The sequence below is a fragment of the Schistosoma mansoni genome, assembly GCF_000237925.1.
Source record: "Schistosoma mansoni, WGS project CABG00000000 data, chromosome 1 unplaced supercontig 0071, strain Puerto Rico, whole genome shotgun sequence".
NCBI classification, from domain to species: domain Eukaryota; kingdom Metazoa; phylum Platyhelminthes; class Trematoda; order Strigeidida; family Schistosomatidae; genus Schistosoma; species Schistosoma mansoni.
The window spans coordinates 1,300,374-1,320,185 of NW_017385989.1; the positions used below are offsets into that span (position 1 = coordinate 1,300,374).

At 34.3% G+C, this 19,812-nt stretch overlaps 1 protein-coding gene across 1 annotated transcript in view; it reads right to left on the reverse strand.

Moving 5' to 3' along the window:
• Positions 1–19,812, reverse strand: part of Smp_197150 (high-affinity cgmp-specific 3,5-cyclic phosphodiesterase, putative) — a gene marked incomplete at both ends in the record, with an annotated part of 35,802 nt that overhangs the window by 11,456 nt on the left and 4,534 nt on the right. The window contains 5 exons of the mRNA XM_018791835.1: positions 3,597–3,784; positions 6,145–6,231; positions 10,203–10,277; positions 14,578–14,665; positions 17,289–17,388. Of these exons, the coding sequence (XP_018645057.1) occupies positions 3,597–3,784; positions 6,145–6,231; positions 10,203–10,277; positions 14,578–14,665; positions 17,289–17,388 (538 nt within the window). The remainder of the gene's footprint in view (positions 1–3,596; positions 3,785–6,144; positions 6,232–10,202; positions 10,278–14,577; positions 14,666–17,288; positions 17,389–19,812) is intronic.

A 19,812-nucleotide genomic window follows, 5' to 3' on the forward strand; every position in this document is an offset into this window, starting at 1 on the left:
CGTCCCAATAGGACGAAACGCGGGTCTAACTGGATTCCACTGCTAGCCACTATCCATCTTTGCTTATAATGCTTGTGAATTAAGGCAATATCGAGGCAATACGCACAGTATGCACATATGCCAATAAGAGACTGACCAGTTGCAGTCCTAACACATCAATGGGAAGATTCAAACAAACAATACTAAGTGAAATAAAAACATTTACTCTTTAAAAAACAAACAAACTGATCAATTCATTCAAAATAGAAAAGATTGATCTAATAACCCAATAGATTTTTCCAATGCAAAAAGTTCTAGGAAGTTTGATGTGAACATCTTCTTCCCCCCTATATTTTCACAGTTCAAGTTACTTTGTATTTAATTTGTTCTTATAAATCTGTGATATTTCCCAAGTTCTACAATCATTAGTTGTTATATATTGGTTAATCGTCTTAGTATGAGACTCCTTAATAGTGTGCATCCACGAGAAGCCGTGACTAGTAGAGTCTGATTCGTGTTGGGTGAAGAGTTGAGCAAGATCATGGATCGATTGAAGCTAGAAGTTAACACCGTCAGATGCCGACTCACTGGTCTAGAGGTTAGGCGTTCGTGCTCGAAACCAAAGGTCTTGGGTTCAATTTTTCCCTGTATGATCGCGAATGCGCACTACTGAGGAGTCTCACACTAAGATAAAACGGTCATCCATTGCTTTCAGGCTTTTAATAGTGTTCTAGTTTAAATCGACTCGTGAGTTCAACTGTTAATATATATCATGTACAACAATCAAATAATACTCATCGAGTGGTGGCGTTACGCAATAACAATACACTTTCACGAACTAGCAAGAGTGGTTGTATAAGCTTCATTCGAATATGTAGCTTAGATTTGTAAACCTGGGTTCCTATAACTTTGTGATTAAACAGGAGATCTTAATGAGTTATTCGTTTATCTTTTATATTTTATTTCTACTCACATACAATACTTGATGTACTCCTTCTAGTAAACAGTAAATTACAGTCAAGAGGATTACAAAACAAAAACTAAACATGACAATATACTGTATTCTAGTTATTCCAACAATTAAAATCAGAATATAATGAATAATAAATACATACCCGGGCTGGACCAGGCTAGCCTGTGACTTTTACTATGCAGGTCAAAATGCACGCCTGACAGCATGTGAATGAGGCTCTCCTCGTGGCCGTGTTACCACACACGACCAACAATGATAGGTCGTGAGGTGGACGTTGGTCAGCGGATATGTAAATACATTTTTGATATATCCCAATGAGTAGAAATATTGCATTTCTGATATTTCGTTACTTAATGTCAGCTACTTCTTCAGAGTGAATTAATAACCAAGTTAGAATTAACACAAGTGTACATAGTACAGAGGAACTATTTAAACTTATGTTAAGTTAATTCAAACGTTTATTTACTTTGAAAAAGTGGCTTACATTAAGAAACCAAACGTCAGAAATACAATTTTTCTACTCGTCAGGATGTCGAAAAAATGTTTTTTTTCACTCTCACGTATGTTATGATAATATGTTAGTACGATAAAGATACTGGTCAACTTATGTCAGATACAGGGTTTACGACCCAGAATAGAGAACCTGATTAACGCTAGATAATACTTTATTCAATATGACTACAAGTAGTCACACTGAGTGAGTCCATGGTAGAAATCAATATGAGGAAAGAGAATCACATAATTAATAGTCCGTAGACTGTGGCTCCTTTTCCACTATTGACAATCAATCATATTTTACTTCCACATTCATACATCAGTTCCAAATATGGTCACTGATAGTTTTCTGTATAAAACCTTTGATTCCATAACTTTATACCATGAAATAATGTTCTTTCATTTACTTATTTCTAAGTTCATAACTGTTGAATCTGGCAAGAAAATCATCAGAGACTGTTATATTTTGAGTAAACTCATCGTTTTGAAATGATTTTCAATACTGATCAAATAAGTCATTCATGAAACAAGTTATTTAATCCCATTCGAATCTTCTCAGAAGATTTCTAAGCTCAACTATCTGAGTGACCCTAAAGATGATAGTGTTGTATCTCGAAGAGAATTATGAATGGTAACTTTTGAGGACTATTTATGAACCAATATGATGCATATATTTCCTATTGTATAATTGTCAAGTAACTAAACTATTCATATTTGTGTCCCTTTTATTATGAGCTTTGTTTTGACCTATAGACTATTATTATACAATTTACCATTCTTGAGTTATCTTCAGTTTATTGATTTCTGTTCCTTACATTCACAGCCACATTTGGCCAAATCTTGTACAAATGTTATTTTCTATTTTATGGTACGATGCGGTCACTTTGTTTGGTATATAAACTCAATATGTTTGAGAATAATGATTTATATTGCAGAGACTATTATTGGTGTTCTGGACTTAACTGGCTGGTCTAGGTAGAAAGCAGGACTGATAAGTACTCAAGACTGCTCATACGATTTAGTGTATCATTGCTCTGATCGATAAATCACTGCTCTCCAATTGGCGATCTTATCACTCATATATAATAACTGGGAACTCAAGCAATCGATATAACAGATAGGCGTAGGCTAAGATGATTACCCATAGATGTTAGATCTTTTCAGATTATCTTGCCATAGATCTAGAGATGGGACTACTAATAATAACATTGGTCAACAGTCGGCTGTATCATATATGTATCAATATTTAAACATGGTTAACAAATCCAAGATTTCATTCGACTCTCAGATGTTATCAATTAACAAGCGGCGAGACTATAATTTATGGACGACCTTTGAACGAATCTTAAGTGACCTTGAGAAATGTTAGCCAATCAGTAAACAGTCAGCATAGAGTAAAAATATATTCTGCAAAACAAAATAATTAAAGTGGATACACTTCTTTTATATGGTTCAAAAACTTGTCAAGGTTAGAAAGAGGTTCAAAGGTTCTAAAATCGTAATTCATAAGGTAGAGGAACTCATCCATATGGCTTCATAATAGTCGGTCTCTGGAGCAATGATAAAGTCACAAAAACCCTCTCAGCCTCGACCACATAGCTTCATTATTGTTTGTTTGTACTCCGGTTGCATAAGTTTAGCATTTTTATTATGGATATGTCCCTACAATACTTATACCACTGAACGGCCGAAGCTTCAGTAATATCTACGATTATTGCAACCAATGTTACTGGTACTTTTATTATACAGTTGGCTGCAATCATTATAATATGCCTTAGTCTCAATCTAGATCGAGTGGTAAAGGTTCCTATTCCAGCAAACGTCTTCCTTCAACACATATTACATCGAAGGACAACATCACGGTAGTCTGCACAAAGTCTACAAATCAATTAATACTCGTAATTATAAATACAACAACTTCTTAGTAGTTTCATTTGTTGTAGCCGCTTAACTGTCAAGTCTTCTCTAAAATTCTCCGTGAACCGATCGTACATGAGAATCAGGTACTAAAATCGGCTCCGTAACCTTGAAATATCTCAAACGCTTCTGATTGACTCGTCCATATATTATAGTCTCGCTCAACAAGCTACTTCAAATAGAAATCAAAATTATTACAAAACGACAATAAAAAAACTTCCTCAATTCTTACGAGTTACTATATCCTGGATGATCTAAATCATGACATACGGCGGCTGTCAATAGGATGCCTAATTCTTCACGTGAAAAATCATTATTCAATCCACATAGATATAATATTCCATACATCATTTGTGCAACACAAAAACAATGTCGAAAATTATGAAATGGATTATTACGATAATTTGCTTGTATAGATAACTGAAAATGAAGAATTGAGATTAGTCCATAAAGAAAAAAATATGGTAGGAATATGAAAAGAATTTCAAATCGAATTAGAAAACAAAAATTGGGATAAGTAATTGATTCCTTGTGAAAAATTAAAATGAGTAGGGGTTTTGATGGAGATTTAAGTATTTTCATAGTTGAAATCATGAGTCAATTGAAGCTAGACCATTAGGGAAAACCTGAAAGCACTGGATGGCTGTTTCGTCTTATTGTGGGTCTCCTCAGCAGTGCGTATCCACGATCTCGCCTCGCGAGACCCGAACCCAAGACATTAACATCATCGGATGCCGGCTCAGTGGTCTATCGGTTAAGTGTTCTGGTGCTGAAGAGTCCCACAATAGGAAGAAATGGATGTCCAGTGCTTCCAGGTTTTCCATGGTTGTCTAGCTTCAATTGACACATGCTTTCAACTATGCAAAAATTAAGATCGTTTGATCAATTTTCTACTGAATCTTTCAAACTACTTTAAATGAGTGTTAGTAGTAATAATTTGAAATTGATGTACAGAATACTTTGGCATCTTGAATTGATCACATAAATGTGGAAATATTTTGAAAAGTATTCAGGACCAAGACTTTCATGTCTTTTTTTTATCGTGTAGTGATATATGGAGAGGAACCGCCGACAAACTAGAAAGTTGTCGAGTATTGTTTTTGTTCTCCAACGGAGTAAGTGTTCAGTTGAGTATTGGATTAAATCTATTCCAGTTGACCTTGAAGTCATTGAAAACATGAATGAGCAACTAGATTTGAATTGAAACTTTCATACCCTTTACCTTAACCTTAGTTCCCGAATATCATTAAGTTTTATCGGTGATAACTGTCTTACTTTCGATATTGCTGAAGCTGTGACCAGTGAGGAACGTGGTCTAGTTTTCATCTGTGTCATCGTCTTCCTCAAAATGAAACTTTCTCCCGAAAATGACAAAGTTGTATATTTAAATTTTTCTAAATGGTTGACACTACACTACCCTATGTTTTAATTGTATATGAAGTGAAATTACAAAGTAGATTATCTCAAATTTTTATAATACAATCGTTGTACTTAATTTGTTGTTATCTATGAGGTGGAATAATCTCATAAATTTGACAGATTGTTGTTGAATGGGATAATCTATCAAGAATACCGCACTATAAAGCTATTCTCAATAATTGAATGACATCGAAAAGAGAATCATCTCTGAGACCAGGAAGTATTCAACAACTGCAGGTACAACCATCCTACGAGTTCGAAGTGAGACGGAATACATGTTTTGAATTTGAAACTTTCCGAACACGAAATAACATGGGACCTAGGCTAGGATCTTCATATCCCACAGAAACCATTGTACTTACTGACTTAGAATCCAGTTGTTTGAAAGTATTATATCAACCCTCCTACAATTAATTCTGCCTACGGGTAGTTTTGTCGATCCCTTCAATTGACTTACTTAGCAGACAGTATTATTTGAACAGTAACAATTTATTTATTCCTATGTATTATTATGATCACCACCATGTCTATGTAAACATGTATGCTTGAACCTTATTAATTGTCTTCGCCCTGCTTTACTTTGCCCCGCCTCAATTCGATCTGACTATAAATGCGTCCCTGTATTTGCTCACTCTCAAACATCGGCCTCTCTCCTCATATTTGCCCGATGTGCTTGTAACGTTGTTATCCGTGCTAACCAATAATAAACTACATTTGCCGATTCGCAATGCCTTCTGAATTCATACACTTCTAGGATTTGTTTAATAATAGGTATCAGGGTGATTGATAAAAAAAACCTAAGAAATCATATCGAAGTCAAACCACTACATTATAATGTTAGCTAGCAGTCCTGTATGTCCTCCGTCGGGTTGCCTCTGAGGATACAAAAAGTCAGAACAAAATATCTGTTTGATCTTTGGTCATTATTTTCAACATGAATTGTCTTTTATACGTAAGTTTTGAGGTCTTTTTCTACTGAATAAGCTTCTTTGGAGGATTTCCTAAAAACGTTTTAGTCATCATACTGCTAATCTATCAGGACTCAGTGGACGAGTGGATAACACGATGGCGTTTAAAGCGAAAGGTACTGGGTTCGAGTCCTAGAGTGAACATCAACTCCGAGATGCAGGTACATCCAGCTGACGAGTCCTAAATGGGACGAAACGCGCGTCAAACTGGATTTTACTGCTGGTCACTATCCATCTTTGCTTACCATGCTTGTGAATTTAGGCTTTATCGAGGCACATATAGCCATAGGAGACTGACCAGTTTCAGTTCTAAGCACCAATGAGAAGATCCAAACAAACAATACTAAGTAAATTATCATACTACTTAGTTAATTTTAATCAAATAGAACTTACCAACCAACGTTTCAATGTTAATGGATTAATATTGAATTCTGATACTACACCTAATTCGTTATACATGTGTTCCAGTAGAGCTAACATCTTTGAAAAAAAACAAGGATCAAACGAGATAAACATTGAATAATCAAACTAAGTTCTAAACTCTACTATCCACTGTTTAATGCTTATAATTCTATAGATGAAGTTAGATTTGGGGCAAAAACGTTTATTAATTATCAGAAGGGGTTTTGTGGAGATTTAGTATTTTCACAGTTGAAAACGTGAGTCAATTGGAGCTAGACCACCATGGAAAACCTGGAAGAACTGAACGTCCGTTTCGTCCTATTATAGGACTCCTCAACAGTGCGCATCCACGATTTCGACTCGTGAGATTAGAACCCAGGACACTAACACCATCGGATGCCAGCTCAGTAGTCTATCACTTAAGTACTCTAGCGCTGAGGAGTCCCACAATAGGACGAAACGGCCATCCAGTGCTTCCAGGTTTCTCTGGGTGGTCTAGCTTCAATTGACTGATGCTTTGAAGTATGTAAAACGTTTATGTTATAAATCTATGTTATCTGATAGTGAAAGGATGCTAAACTTGGAAATAATTTAGTTAAATGATGGAACGATAATGAATGGGCTAGCCAGTCAGATTTAGGATTAAAAGTTTTGGATCTTGGTTCAATATTCATCCATTCAAATGACTAAATAGTACTTCATCAAAATAGTTGATGTGAGTTCGGGATGAATACACACAATTTAACAACTGTCCCTAAGTTTTAACTTTAACTAATAATTCCAATTCACAATTGATTGATCACTGGGTGGTGATCAATGTCATGCGTGTCAAGTCCGTCTTATTGCTGATCGAATGCTATCGATCAAGTTGCAATGTGGCCGCTAATCTAGGTGTCTCGACACTGCGTGCACTATGTTGAGATAAGATGGTGGTTGGAGGTGGTCAACAGAAAAACCCTGGACCCAGGTTTCTTGCTACTTGGCACTCGTCGGCAAGGTGTGCCTGTAATAATTCCAATTCTTTATGCCATTTTGTGACCCTGTTTCATTCCTACAAGGTAGCCGAATTTTCCTAAGGTCACTATACTTTTACCCTATTGTTGCATAGAAAATATAGTCTTATCATTTGAATTGATGTACTACCTAGAAACTGATAGTAGGAACCTGTAATATTTGGAATTATTGGTTTTATTTGTTCTACTTCAATTTCGAAGTTGAAAGATCAATCATGAATACTTCACGGACAGATACCTTATTTAACTCGTTAGTCTACTTACTCGTTTGTAAGTAGTATAAATATACCAAAGGACTCATAACGTCTCTCATGATTGGAGTTCAGTATAATCTAAATATGACGATTAAAGTTGTAATAATATTGAATTATACATCATAACTTAGTCCGTAATTACATTATTAATTCGAAAGATATAAATTGGTATACAGATAGCCGTTAAATCGAAACATTTTCACTTCCCAATTGACTTAACTCGATAGTATAGCGTATATATATGGGCACAAGTTATGTTTATATGTTTTGTAAACGTTGAAACAAGAGTCACTCAACTAACACAACTGAATTTCACCAGTTGGACAAGATTTGCTTCGTTCATGATTTGAATAACCTTAGTAATTAACGCAGTATAAAGATATTGTCATCTCGTACCGGAGAATTATTGGTAACAAAAAGTGATTGATACTGATATCATTCTTGTTCGAACCTAAGGAGTGAGAAGTGACTTCTGGGTATTACACATATCCATCAAAAGTCAAGTTAAGCTTTTTCCTCTCAATTCACTAGATGAGGATTCAAATGATTTATATTTTTCATTTGTGATGATTCAAGTTAGTAACAGTTTCGTCTTTCAGCTTATTAGATTCTTGAATAGAAAGACATCATTGAATACATTTCATGTCAGTGTAGCTGTAAATCAAAATCAATAGCTTCCTAAGTGTTTGACATTGGATGCTGACCACATTAGTTTAAGTGGAACTGTTTAACTGAAGGCATTCGGTCATGAATCCGCACCAGATCAAGTTATAGCTCGGCGTGGGAAACATCTTCTACGTTCACTAGCCAGATTAGAGCAACCGCTTCTCGATATATTGATAACGCATCAAATATATCTTTCCAACCTCTTCGCATCTGACTTCTGATTTTAACTAAGTGGGGGACGATTCGAGTATAAAAGGTGTTACTGGTTAATAGTTGTCAAATTACAATACTGGTGGTATCTTCATTAGTTTATAATGAAGTTTACCCTCTAGAAATGACAAGAATATATATTTACAAACTATTAACTTAAACAATAAACTGAGAATATGAATCCTCTCAAAGTGTTTGTTGATAAGTTGACATGGCATTAAAATATAGTAACAGGGATCATGATCCATGGATCACATGGATCATGATCCAGTTGACAATCATTTATTCAAACAGAATGATTTTTTCTACCATTGAATACTCATTTAATTTTTTTTTACAATTCTAAACAGAATGAAGTAATTCTGATATATATATAAACAATAGCGGTCATATAGTTGATAGAAATAAGTCATTAAAAAGTTATTTATCGTATTTCGACTAATTTTCCTTATGGGGTTTGATCTCTTCTCTTACACATAGCAGAAGCTATAAGAATTCAATCCAACAATCCAAGTCTTTTTGTGTTCATAAGAAATTTGTAACACTCTTATCTCTTCCTTGGCCTTAATAAATCATTTTATTTTCCATACACTTTCTTCGTTTATTTTTCTTCACCCCCCCCTATCAATTATTTACTTATAATTTTTTCTAATATTCGCTTCACCGTCCAATTATCTGAACACTTCCTTGTTATTACGTAATCTTATAATTTCGATGAATGTTATTTCAGTGTCCATATTCTCTTCTAATCATTGATCAGTAAAGATCAAATTTTATCAAAGTCACTGAGGGTATATCAAAATAAAATGTTGTCTATGATATATCCTAGTGAAGATTAAAGTATGGATAACTTCTCAGATCTCTTAATAGACTATCATTCTATATATATATTCCTATTATATAACTGTTTAGCAACTAGATTATATATATCTATATTCATCTTATTATAAGCTTCATTTTGACTTATGGATTATTATCATACGAATTACTGTTTCTAAATTATGTTCAGTTTATTGATTATTGTCTCCCATATTCACAGCCACATTTGGCCTGATCTTGTACAAAATATTATTTTCCAATTTACGGTGTTATGCGGTATGTTTTGTCTGGTATATAAACTAAGTTTGCTTGAAATGAATGATTCGTATAGTGAAGTTGTTATTGGTATTCTGAACTCAACTGGAAGTGCTAGGATAAGGACTGTAAGCTACTCATACTGGTCGAACGTCATTGGTTTGGCACAGTTTTAAGATTGGAAAAGTCGTATTTCAATTGGTGAATAATTCACGTAATAAAAAACCGGACTTAAAATTACAACAGTCTATTAAAAGTAAATAATTGGTTTTAATGACAAAAATAACACAAGATACATGTGGCTTAGAATATAGAGTTTAGAATTTAGAACTAAGCTTAGAGTTAAGATTGAGATGTAGTACTTAGGATTTAGGGTGAACATAGGTGAACTTCAAAATCCAATCCTAAAATCTACTTTTCAACTCTTAATCATTATCTCAATGACTGAACTGTGTTGCTCTATTGTTATAAGTCATTTATTATTATAATTTCTTTTTTGATTGGCTAAGAGACTTGTTCCTAATTGGCTTGCACTTAAGCCTAGGGTTAAGATTGAGATGTAGTACTTAAGATTGAGGTTGAACATAAGTGAACCATAAAATTCAATCTCAATCTTAAATAATAATCATCCTAAAATCCACGTTTCAACTCTTAATCATTATCTCAATGACTAAACTGTGTTGCTCTAGCATTATTATAGGTCACTTATTCATAATTTCTTTTCCGATTGGTTGACTAAGAGCCTTAATCCTGATTGGCTTACACCTAGACATTCACTTAACATACAATATTTAGACATAATATACATATATATTATATACACTATTCTTACTTCATTCGGTTCCCAATGCCAAATATCAAATGTTGGTTTTTTCAAAAAATCAATAGTTGATTGTGTTAATGTATACTAAACCAAAAAAGAGTTAAAAAAAATAATCATAAAGGGGTTGGATATTACAATATAGTTCAATAATAATGATAATATCAAGAAAACATTCATAGCTGGGATATGTTAGGAACTAAAGTATTTTCATACGATACATTTATGTAATCATTAATAATATAGAATCTAGACAACTGGACGGCCGTCCAGCGCTTCCAGGTTTTCCATGGTGGTCTAGCTTCGATTAGCTCATGCTTTCAACTAGGAAAATACTGAAATCTCCACAAAACCCTCTTCTGAATATAGAATCTGTCACAATGATGCATAAGTTCGAGTTGTTATATGATATTGACCCAATGAGAAGAAATTATTTAAGTGTTATATCACGAAGACAATTATGAAAGGTAACTTTTGAGGACTATTTATGAACCAATATTATGCATATATTTCTTACCATATAATCGCTAAGTAAATAAACTATTCATATCCATGCCTCCCTTAGTATAAGCTTTATTTTAACCTATAGACTATTATTATATGATTTACCACTCTTGAGTTATCCTCAGTCTATTAATTACTGTTCCTTCAAACCAAGAGTGATGAACTAGTGACTTTATGATTAAAACACTTGATTTCCAACCAGTAGGTTTTAGGTTCGAATCCCATTCCATCTGTTACGATTTTACCAGCCATGTATTATCAATAGCTTATATAGAGCTGTGTGACACAATGTCGAATTCACAAACATATACTCAGTTAACAAGTTATATTAGTTAGTGATGTCGTGTCCCGATAAGAACAATGAATGATAACTTTGGGATCCATTTATGAACCAATACTATGCGTATATTTTTATCGTATAATGGTTAAATAACTAAACTATTCATATTCATGTCTATCTTATTATGGGCTTTATTTTGACTCACAGACTATTACTGTACGATTTACCATTCCTGAGTTGTCCCCAGTCAATTAATTACTGTTTCGCCTATTGACAGCCACATTTGGCTAAATCTTGTACAAATGTTGTTTCCTATTTTATCGTACCATGTGGTCTGTCTGGTTGGTATATAAACCCAGTATGTTTGAAATAAATGATTCGTACCACAGACGGTGAGACTGGTGTTCTGTACTTAGCTGGCTGGGCTAGGTAGAAAGCAGGACCGATAAGTACTTTAAACTGCTCGTACGGTTTCGCGCGTCATTGGCGCGATCAATAGGTCACTGCTCTCTTATTGGCGGCATCGTCACATTATACATTAACAGGGCATTCACTCGACCACAAGATATAACATTAGTACTAATACTAAGGAAAATGAAGTAGTAGGAGTATCACAGATAATAAAAAAGAATTACGATGAATGAAGTATATGATTCGATAAGAATGAATGAGTACGCAGAATAAAAGAGGTGAAATAATTTTAAAAAATCCGAATCTGAAGAAAGAGAGTGAATTCATCTAAATCATTGGAACTGATTGTCAGCTGAAAATAGTTATCACGTGGGCTTCGATCAGGTAATCGATACTTATTAATATGACTCAAATCAATAGTTAGTAACTTCCTGGTACCCAGATACCCATCACCGAATAATAGTAAAATCTGAATATCTTCTGTTTTTTTTTTTAATGATATATTTCGTCGTCATAAAGTCATGCAGAACGAACAATTGCACAATATATTCACTTTTTCGTTGCTAAGTGGATTCCACGACTGATACAAGTAAGAAAACGTTAATGAAATGAACACAGTTTGATAAATTGATATTCGGTTACATAGTGGTCATTAGAAAAATAATTAAATGCTATTTATGCCTTTAAAAATAGTCGATATTTAATCTTATACTAAAACAATGAATCTTTATTCTGATGATTGTTTCCACCACCTAGTTAACTACTTCATTTATTAGAAATAAATTTGCTATAATTATATAATTACTACTTATCTATTTACATAACTTTGTGTGTAGGCCTGTATATGATGTTAATCTAACGGGTCAAGATATTTGTAGCCTTAGTGTTTTTTTGGATCTTTCTAGAATGTTTTGTGTAAGCTACAATGGATAGACACTTACATGGTTCCTTAAAAGTGTCAATAACTTGTTTTATTCGGATTTATTTACATTATCTGTTATGTTAGTGGATTATGTATAGTTACTGTCACGATGTGGCCAGATCACTGACCACATGTTTTAAAATCATAGTATAGTTTGGTGTTAACTAGGTAAAGATAGTCTACTGAAAGCTCTGAATAACATTTTCGTGATAGTTGACACTAGCCAACGCTGCGCATATGATAATCTTAGACTTACTTACTTACGCCTGTTAGCCCTCGTGGAGGAGCATAGGCCGCACACCAGCATTCTCCATCCAACCCTGTCTTGGGCAATCCTTTCAAGTTCTTTCCAGTTAACATTCATCCTCTTCATATCTGCTTCTATTTCCCGGCGTATTGTGTTCATTGGCCATAATCTTAGAAGGATTCTAAAACTATCTTCATTACTTAACAGTAAACTACTTAAAGCATTAACAACTTCCTCCATGACCTATTCAATTGCATTAATAAATAGCTGGTCCGTGAACTATGTTGTATTGGTAAAAACTCAATGTTGACCAACTTCTAGTGATCATGTAAAAATGGGCAACTAGTTAAAGTGATGGGATATCTCACTGAGCTTAATTTAACGTTTAGTAATGAGATTTGATGGAATAGAGAGAATAGATTCATGCTATTCAAATTCATGTATTATTTTAGCTAAATTCATACATTTTAAATCTGTATTAATTGTTTGGACTGTGGTGGCTGGTACTATGTTAAACCCATATAGGTCATTCTAGCTTCTGGATAGATCGATTTGTAGATTCGTCTCAAACCACATTTTGACCTTGTTGGTGATTCACTTATTAACCTTGACTGTTTTCGTTTGATCGTGTGAGTATAAATTGCTTGCCCTATTCATTACGTGTCCGTAACTTATTTTTGGTCAGACTATAAATGTTGAGTTACGCTTAGTCAAATAGAGTTGGCTAACTCGCCTTCGTATCGCTTCGCCTTCCATTTTTTCAACGACATCCACTTCGCTTCTCTCTCTCTTTTTCGCTTTGTTCACTTCGTTACTCTGATCGTCTGTCTGGATCAACGAGGGCATGAAATATACGTATTAAAAGTTCATTCTCGTATTTGAATTATTTTAGTGCGTTATTCTTTAACGTGAATTAAGTCGATAATGATATACGAGGGTTGTCAGTGAGTTTATTTCAATAACAATCATCATATGATCTGACTGAAGTTAGATACAGGGCTAATAAAGGACCTTCAGAGTTTATCTAATATTGTAATGAATCTCCTAAACTGTGTTATAGACATAAGTAATAAATAGGTATGATTTGTCACAGTGTGATTCTATTTGAGTTTCACTGGAAACTAAGGAACACTGGAAAGCTGTTTCGTCCTAGTATGGAATCCATCAGCAAATTTCACGTGCGCGGCATGTTGGAAGTGAGGCAGTTGTCACCAATGTCTTTGGATGATTAATGGTAGACTTATGCTAATCAACTCCAACTCATTAATTCTAAAAGCTAAGCGTTTGTTAGAAGACCTGAATTTTCTGCGTTCAATCCGGTTATGGACTATCATAATCCAAATTGAAAACTTGATGAAGATTTACTAGTTTTCAATATGAGGAGATTAAATCAGTACCCTTAAGAAAAAAACTTCAGGAAATAGTCCGTTATGTTTAGTGATAAAAACGTTTCATAGTTTACATCAAGAAATAATCATAATTAAATCCAGGATCTTTAGGCCTCAAGTGGAGTACATCTCTGAGGAGCCCTATGCAAGGACGAAACAGATCTTTGATGCTCCTTGGTTTTCAGTAATATCTAAGCTGAAATTCATTTGTGAGCAGTATCATCCGAAAGTTTAATCAATATATATGAAAATGCTTTAAACAGAATACGTGATCGGTAGTTCAGTTATTTTATTTTTTTTTCTGGTTAACGTTTTTTAGCGAGTTAGTTTTTCTACGGGTCGGACATATATTAAAGAAATCACCAAACTGCATCACGAGGCAAGCGCTAACTTGGAATCCGGAAGGGAAGCGAAAGAAAGGAAGACCGAAGAACACATTATTTTTGGGAAATGGAAGCAGATATGAAAAAGATGAATTTTAACTGTAAAGAACTGGAAAGGATTGCCCAGGACAGAGTTGGATGGAGAATGCTGGTGTGCGGCACATGCTCCTCCACGAGGGGTAACAGGCGTAAGTAAGTAAGTAAGTTAAGTTATTACTATTCAGATTATAAAATAAAATTATTGTAACTAACCTTTTCAAAAATGGGTAAATTCTGTAATTCCAAAATTTTGACACCATCATTACTTAATCGTATATTCCCTAAATATGTACGTTCTGAACTGAAAATTATATTTTTGAATAATATAAAAAAACAATAATTAGTAACTGGATAAGGGGGTTGTTTGTGGAGATTTTTAGTCAATTGAAGCTAGACCACCATAGAAAACCTGGAAGCACTGGACGGCCGTTTCGTCTTATTGTGGGACTCCTCAGCAGTGTTCATCCACAATCCCACCTCGCAAGATTCGAAACCAGGACCTACCAGTCTGGCGCGCGAGATATTGATTATTAGAAATCAATAAATGAACATTTTGATAATGGTAAAATTGTTGAACAACAAGGTTTCCAGAATAAAAGGAATTCATCAGTCTAGTTCATTGTTTCTGATCAGCTGAATGCAACTTAAAGTTATAATTACTAGTACAAATATAAGTGCTAACAAATGTTTAGCATACTCTAGTTTGTGAAGTTCAAATAAATGTTTGAAATGTAATCAAAATCATAATAATTGTATTATGGGTTAATTATATCTATATAAGTAGTATATGGTGATGGTCAGGCAATAGAATGTATTTCATCAGAAGATCGATAAGGAAAGAACGGAAACGGAACGCGATTGATATGAAAATTCATGAACAATGAAATTAGAGAAGATGGATTGATATTTGCAGAAGGGACAGTCAAGATTGAGACAACTGATTAATAGTTCGCAAATTAACTGTTTACTGTATAGTTATCAGATCTTACTGATATATTCTGTAATTTGTACTCAAATACATCCAATTGTCCCCACTCGTGTTCATGTTCACTGCATAATCAAAAGAATAGGTATACAAAGTGTATGAATAAACATAGTCAAGATCAGTATGCAATTTTGGAGATTGTTGAGTTTATGATTGAGATTATGAATTGATCGATGTTAGATCACCATTGAAAACTTGGAATAACTGGATGGCCGTTTCGTTCTAGTATGTGACTCCTCAGAAGCGCGCACTCACGATCCTGCACTCAGGATTCGGACCCGAAACCGTCGGTCTCATGAGTGAACTCTTAACCTCTAGACTAATGAGCCGGCATTCAATGCTGTTAATGTCTAACTTCAACCAATCCACGAAATTGCTCTACTATCTTCCATTGCCTACGGTGAGTAAATGTCTCAAGGTCTTTATCAGTAAAAATAATACATTCGTAATATTCCAATGGATAGAATAGTTAAATTTTTAAATTTTCTGATGTTTCGTGAAGATCGGTGTGTATTTATATGTTGGGAAGTATTAATTAGGAGGTAACAATCATTACAGGTTTACTTTAGTTGAGATAATAACAGGAAGCACTGAAAAAATGTTTCATCCAAGCAAGAGACTCTTCATCAGTATAAAAACGTGGTCTCACCAATGAATGACTTGTGAAATTTAGGTCTGCCAGTGAACCCTTAACCTTTCGATCACTGAGTTAGCTTCCAATATCAGGACTGTAAAGAAGACGGTAGGCGATTTCAGAAATGAGCTTATTTCTTAAGATCAAATTTCAGTCATAACAAGATCACTATAACTGAATAGTATTTGACTAGAGAAAAAATGAAATCTATAACATTGTACAAGGTTTGATAAACCTACTAGTTTTTCAAGGCTTAAAATTGGTCTTTTAACCTTATTCCTATAGAAACGTTGCTAGAAAGCCTTGGGTCCGAATCCTGAGTGAGAGGTCGTGGGTGTGCGCTTTTGAGTGGTCTCATACTGGGACAAAACGGCCATCCAGTGCTTCCAGGTTTTCCACTGTGTTCTAGCTTTAACTGACTCATGAACTCAACGATAAATTTTGAACGTTATTAAAAGATATTTCTGTAAGACTTTTCATATTTTGTCAGTTGAATATTCATTACTGAATATCGAGCAAAAAATCAAACATCGTTTTCTCGATTATGATTGGCTGGCTCCTACCGTATTGTAATTACACTGTATGAAAAGCCAGTGAGACTATTATTCATGGATGAACCAATCAGATTTAAGATATGAGATCCTGGATTTTGGCGCGAAATTCATTCACTCATTTGGCTAAATACTATTTCGGCACTTGAACTGATGTCAGTTTTTGATGAAAACATTAAATCTTATTCCTAACCCTGACCATCGACTGTAAATGCTAATCTTAATTCGTCATACAATTAAATAACCCTTATAAGTAGGTGGGGTGAGACTATAATTTATTGACGAGTCAATCAGAAGCATTTGAGGGATTTCAAGGTCACGGCACCGATTTCAGTACCTGATGATCATTTACGATCGGTTCACAAAGAATTTTAGAGAAGACTTGACAATGAAGCGGCTACAACAAATGAAACTACTAAGAAGTTGCTGTATTTGTAATTACGAGTATTAAATGACTTGTAGACTTTGTGCAGGCTACCGTGATGTTGTCCTTCGATGTAATATATGCTGAAGAAAGACGTTTGCTGGAATAGGAACCTTTACCACTTGATCCAGATTGAGACTAAGGCATATTATAATAATTGCCGCTAACTGTATAATAAAAGTACCAGTAACATTGGTTGCAATAATCGTAGATGTTACTGAAGTTTCAGCTGTCCAGTGGAAGGAGTATTGTAGGGACATATCCATAATAAACATGATAAACTTACACAACCGGAGTATACACAAACAATAATGGAGCTATGTAATTTACCCGATGTTCGTTAAACCAGTTTTTCTTTCATGAATTTGAATTTTTAACTGTTTAAGTTCTTTTTTAATTACATCTATATCATTATAACGATCGGATTCAACTAAAGGAAAAGAATAAATGAAAGTATATGATTATCATGGAGACATATTAATTTTATTGAGACCATGAAGGTATCTGATTTAGTAAATCAGTTAACATCAGGAAGCATTGGACTTGTATGGGACTCCTTAGCAGTAAGGATTCATGACTGCATTGTGGATTGGGTCATATTGAAGAGTTCAGCACTCAGATGAAACAGATGTCGAATGCTCTAGAGATTTAAATGGTTATCTGAATTAAGTAGATCCGAGATCTCAATGATATCCATCAATCTTCACACCTTTTTAATGATTGTCCAAGTAAATGACAATAAACTGTGTAGGCTGTTATAATCAAAGTGACGTAAAGACCAGTTGGGTTTAGTTATAGTTCTTCATATATAAGTATGCTTATTCAACACTCCATACAGTTCTCATTAGGAGTACAACTGAGTGATATAATAAACTATGTCGTATTAAAACCAAAAAGGGATAACTTGCTTCCTTGATCAGAATGACTGAATTTTATTCTAAGGAGATTTTTGTTTGGATCAGCGAAGCAAGAGCAGCATATCTACAATCAATGAACATCTGGAACCTAAAACAGTTGCCAACCAACACTAAAGTCAGAATTTTTAATACAAATGTCAAGACAGTTCTATTTTATGGGGCGGAAACCTAGAGAACTACGAAAGCCATCAACCAGAAGATACAGGTGTTTATTAACAGTTTTCTGCGCAAGATACTTTGGATCCGTTTGTCGGACACTATCAGCAACAACCTATTGTAGGAGAGAACTAAACAGATTTCAGTGGAGGAACAAATAAGAAAGAAGCGCTGGAGGGGGATAGGACACACATTGAGGAAATCACCCGATTGCGTCACAAGATAAGCTTCCACATGGAGTCCTGAAGGTCGAAGGAGAAGAGGAAGAACAAAGAACACATTACACCGAGACACGGACGAAACGCGCGTCCTGGATTCCACTGCTAGCCACTATTCATCTTTGCTTAGAATACTTGTGAATTAAGGCTGTTTCGAGGCAATACGCACAGTATTCACATATGCCAATAAGAGACTGATCAATTGCAGTCCTAAACATTAATGGGAAGATTCAAATAAACAACACCAAATGAATTTAAACTTCATCCCATTGCACAAGCAAATGACTATCATGACTCAGTAGCTAAGTGAATAACGCGATGGCGTTTGAAGCGAACGGTACTGAATTTGAGTCCCAGAGTGAACATCAACTCTGAGATTCAGATACATTCAGCTGACGAGTCCCAAATAGGACGAAACGCACATCCTGAATTCCCCTGCTAGCCACTATCCATCTTTGCTTATAATTACTTAAATGTCTCAAAAAATTCAATGATGATTCTTTATTTAGACATACATTATATATATAAATATAATGCACTGTCTATCAAAGTCATTCCCCCTTCTCTCTTTTCATTATTTCATGTATATACACTTCATTCAAAAAATAACTTATACTGGTATTATTTTTTGTTTCCTTAAATGATTTCCCCCATTTCACGACTACATTTACATCATTATTAGTGTATACACATTATATAATTCACTAATGTAATTTTTGGGTGGAACTCGATGATTATCATCTCAACTACTATTTGACTATTATTAAGAACCATCAAATGGTAAGTTATTGGTGAAATAGTTAACTATATTAATGTCCCCATTCACATATTTATATCTAGACAAGCCTTAAAGGTTCCACTAAGCTATTCATTCTCTTTTCATATAGATTTACTTAGATTTAACTTGAATTTCCCCCCCCTTAAATTAAATATTTGATTTTCGAGTCACGTTTGTTTATCTCAATAGGTGAAGTATAAATTCATCCGTTGCCAATAGCAACCAAATGGTAAGGGTTTATTTATATTCACATGTATTATTATTATTATTATCGTAATGATTATTATTCGTTTTATTTTTTTCAAATATTTTTTAATAATATCAGAAATAAATAAATAAATGAGCGATGAAAATAGGTTAGGTTGATGCGTACATCGTTTTCTATCATCATCATCATCATCATCATCATCATCATCATCATCATCATCATCATCATCATCATCATCATCATCATCATCATCATCATCATCATCATCATCATCATCATCATCATCATCATCATCATCATCATCATCATCATCATCATCATCATCATCATCATCATCATCATCATCATCATCATCATCATCATCATCATCATAAGCAGAAATACATGTTGATCCATATGAAATAATGATTGTTTTCATTGAACATATTGTTATCCCAATTTCGTTTATTAGTTGAAGGTATTCAACGTGGAAGTATTAGAGGCTAAGTTTGTATTGGCTGACACATCATCATTATCACGATCATGGAGAGTATTCGCTAATATTCCCTACTAAAATTCAAATCAAACCCCTAATGAT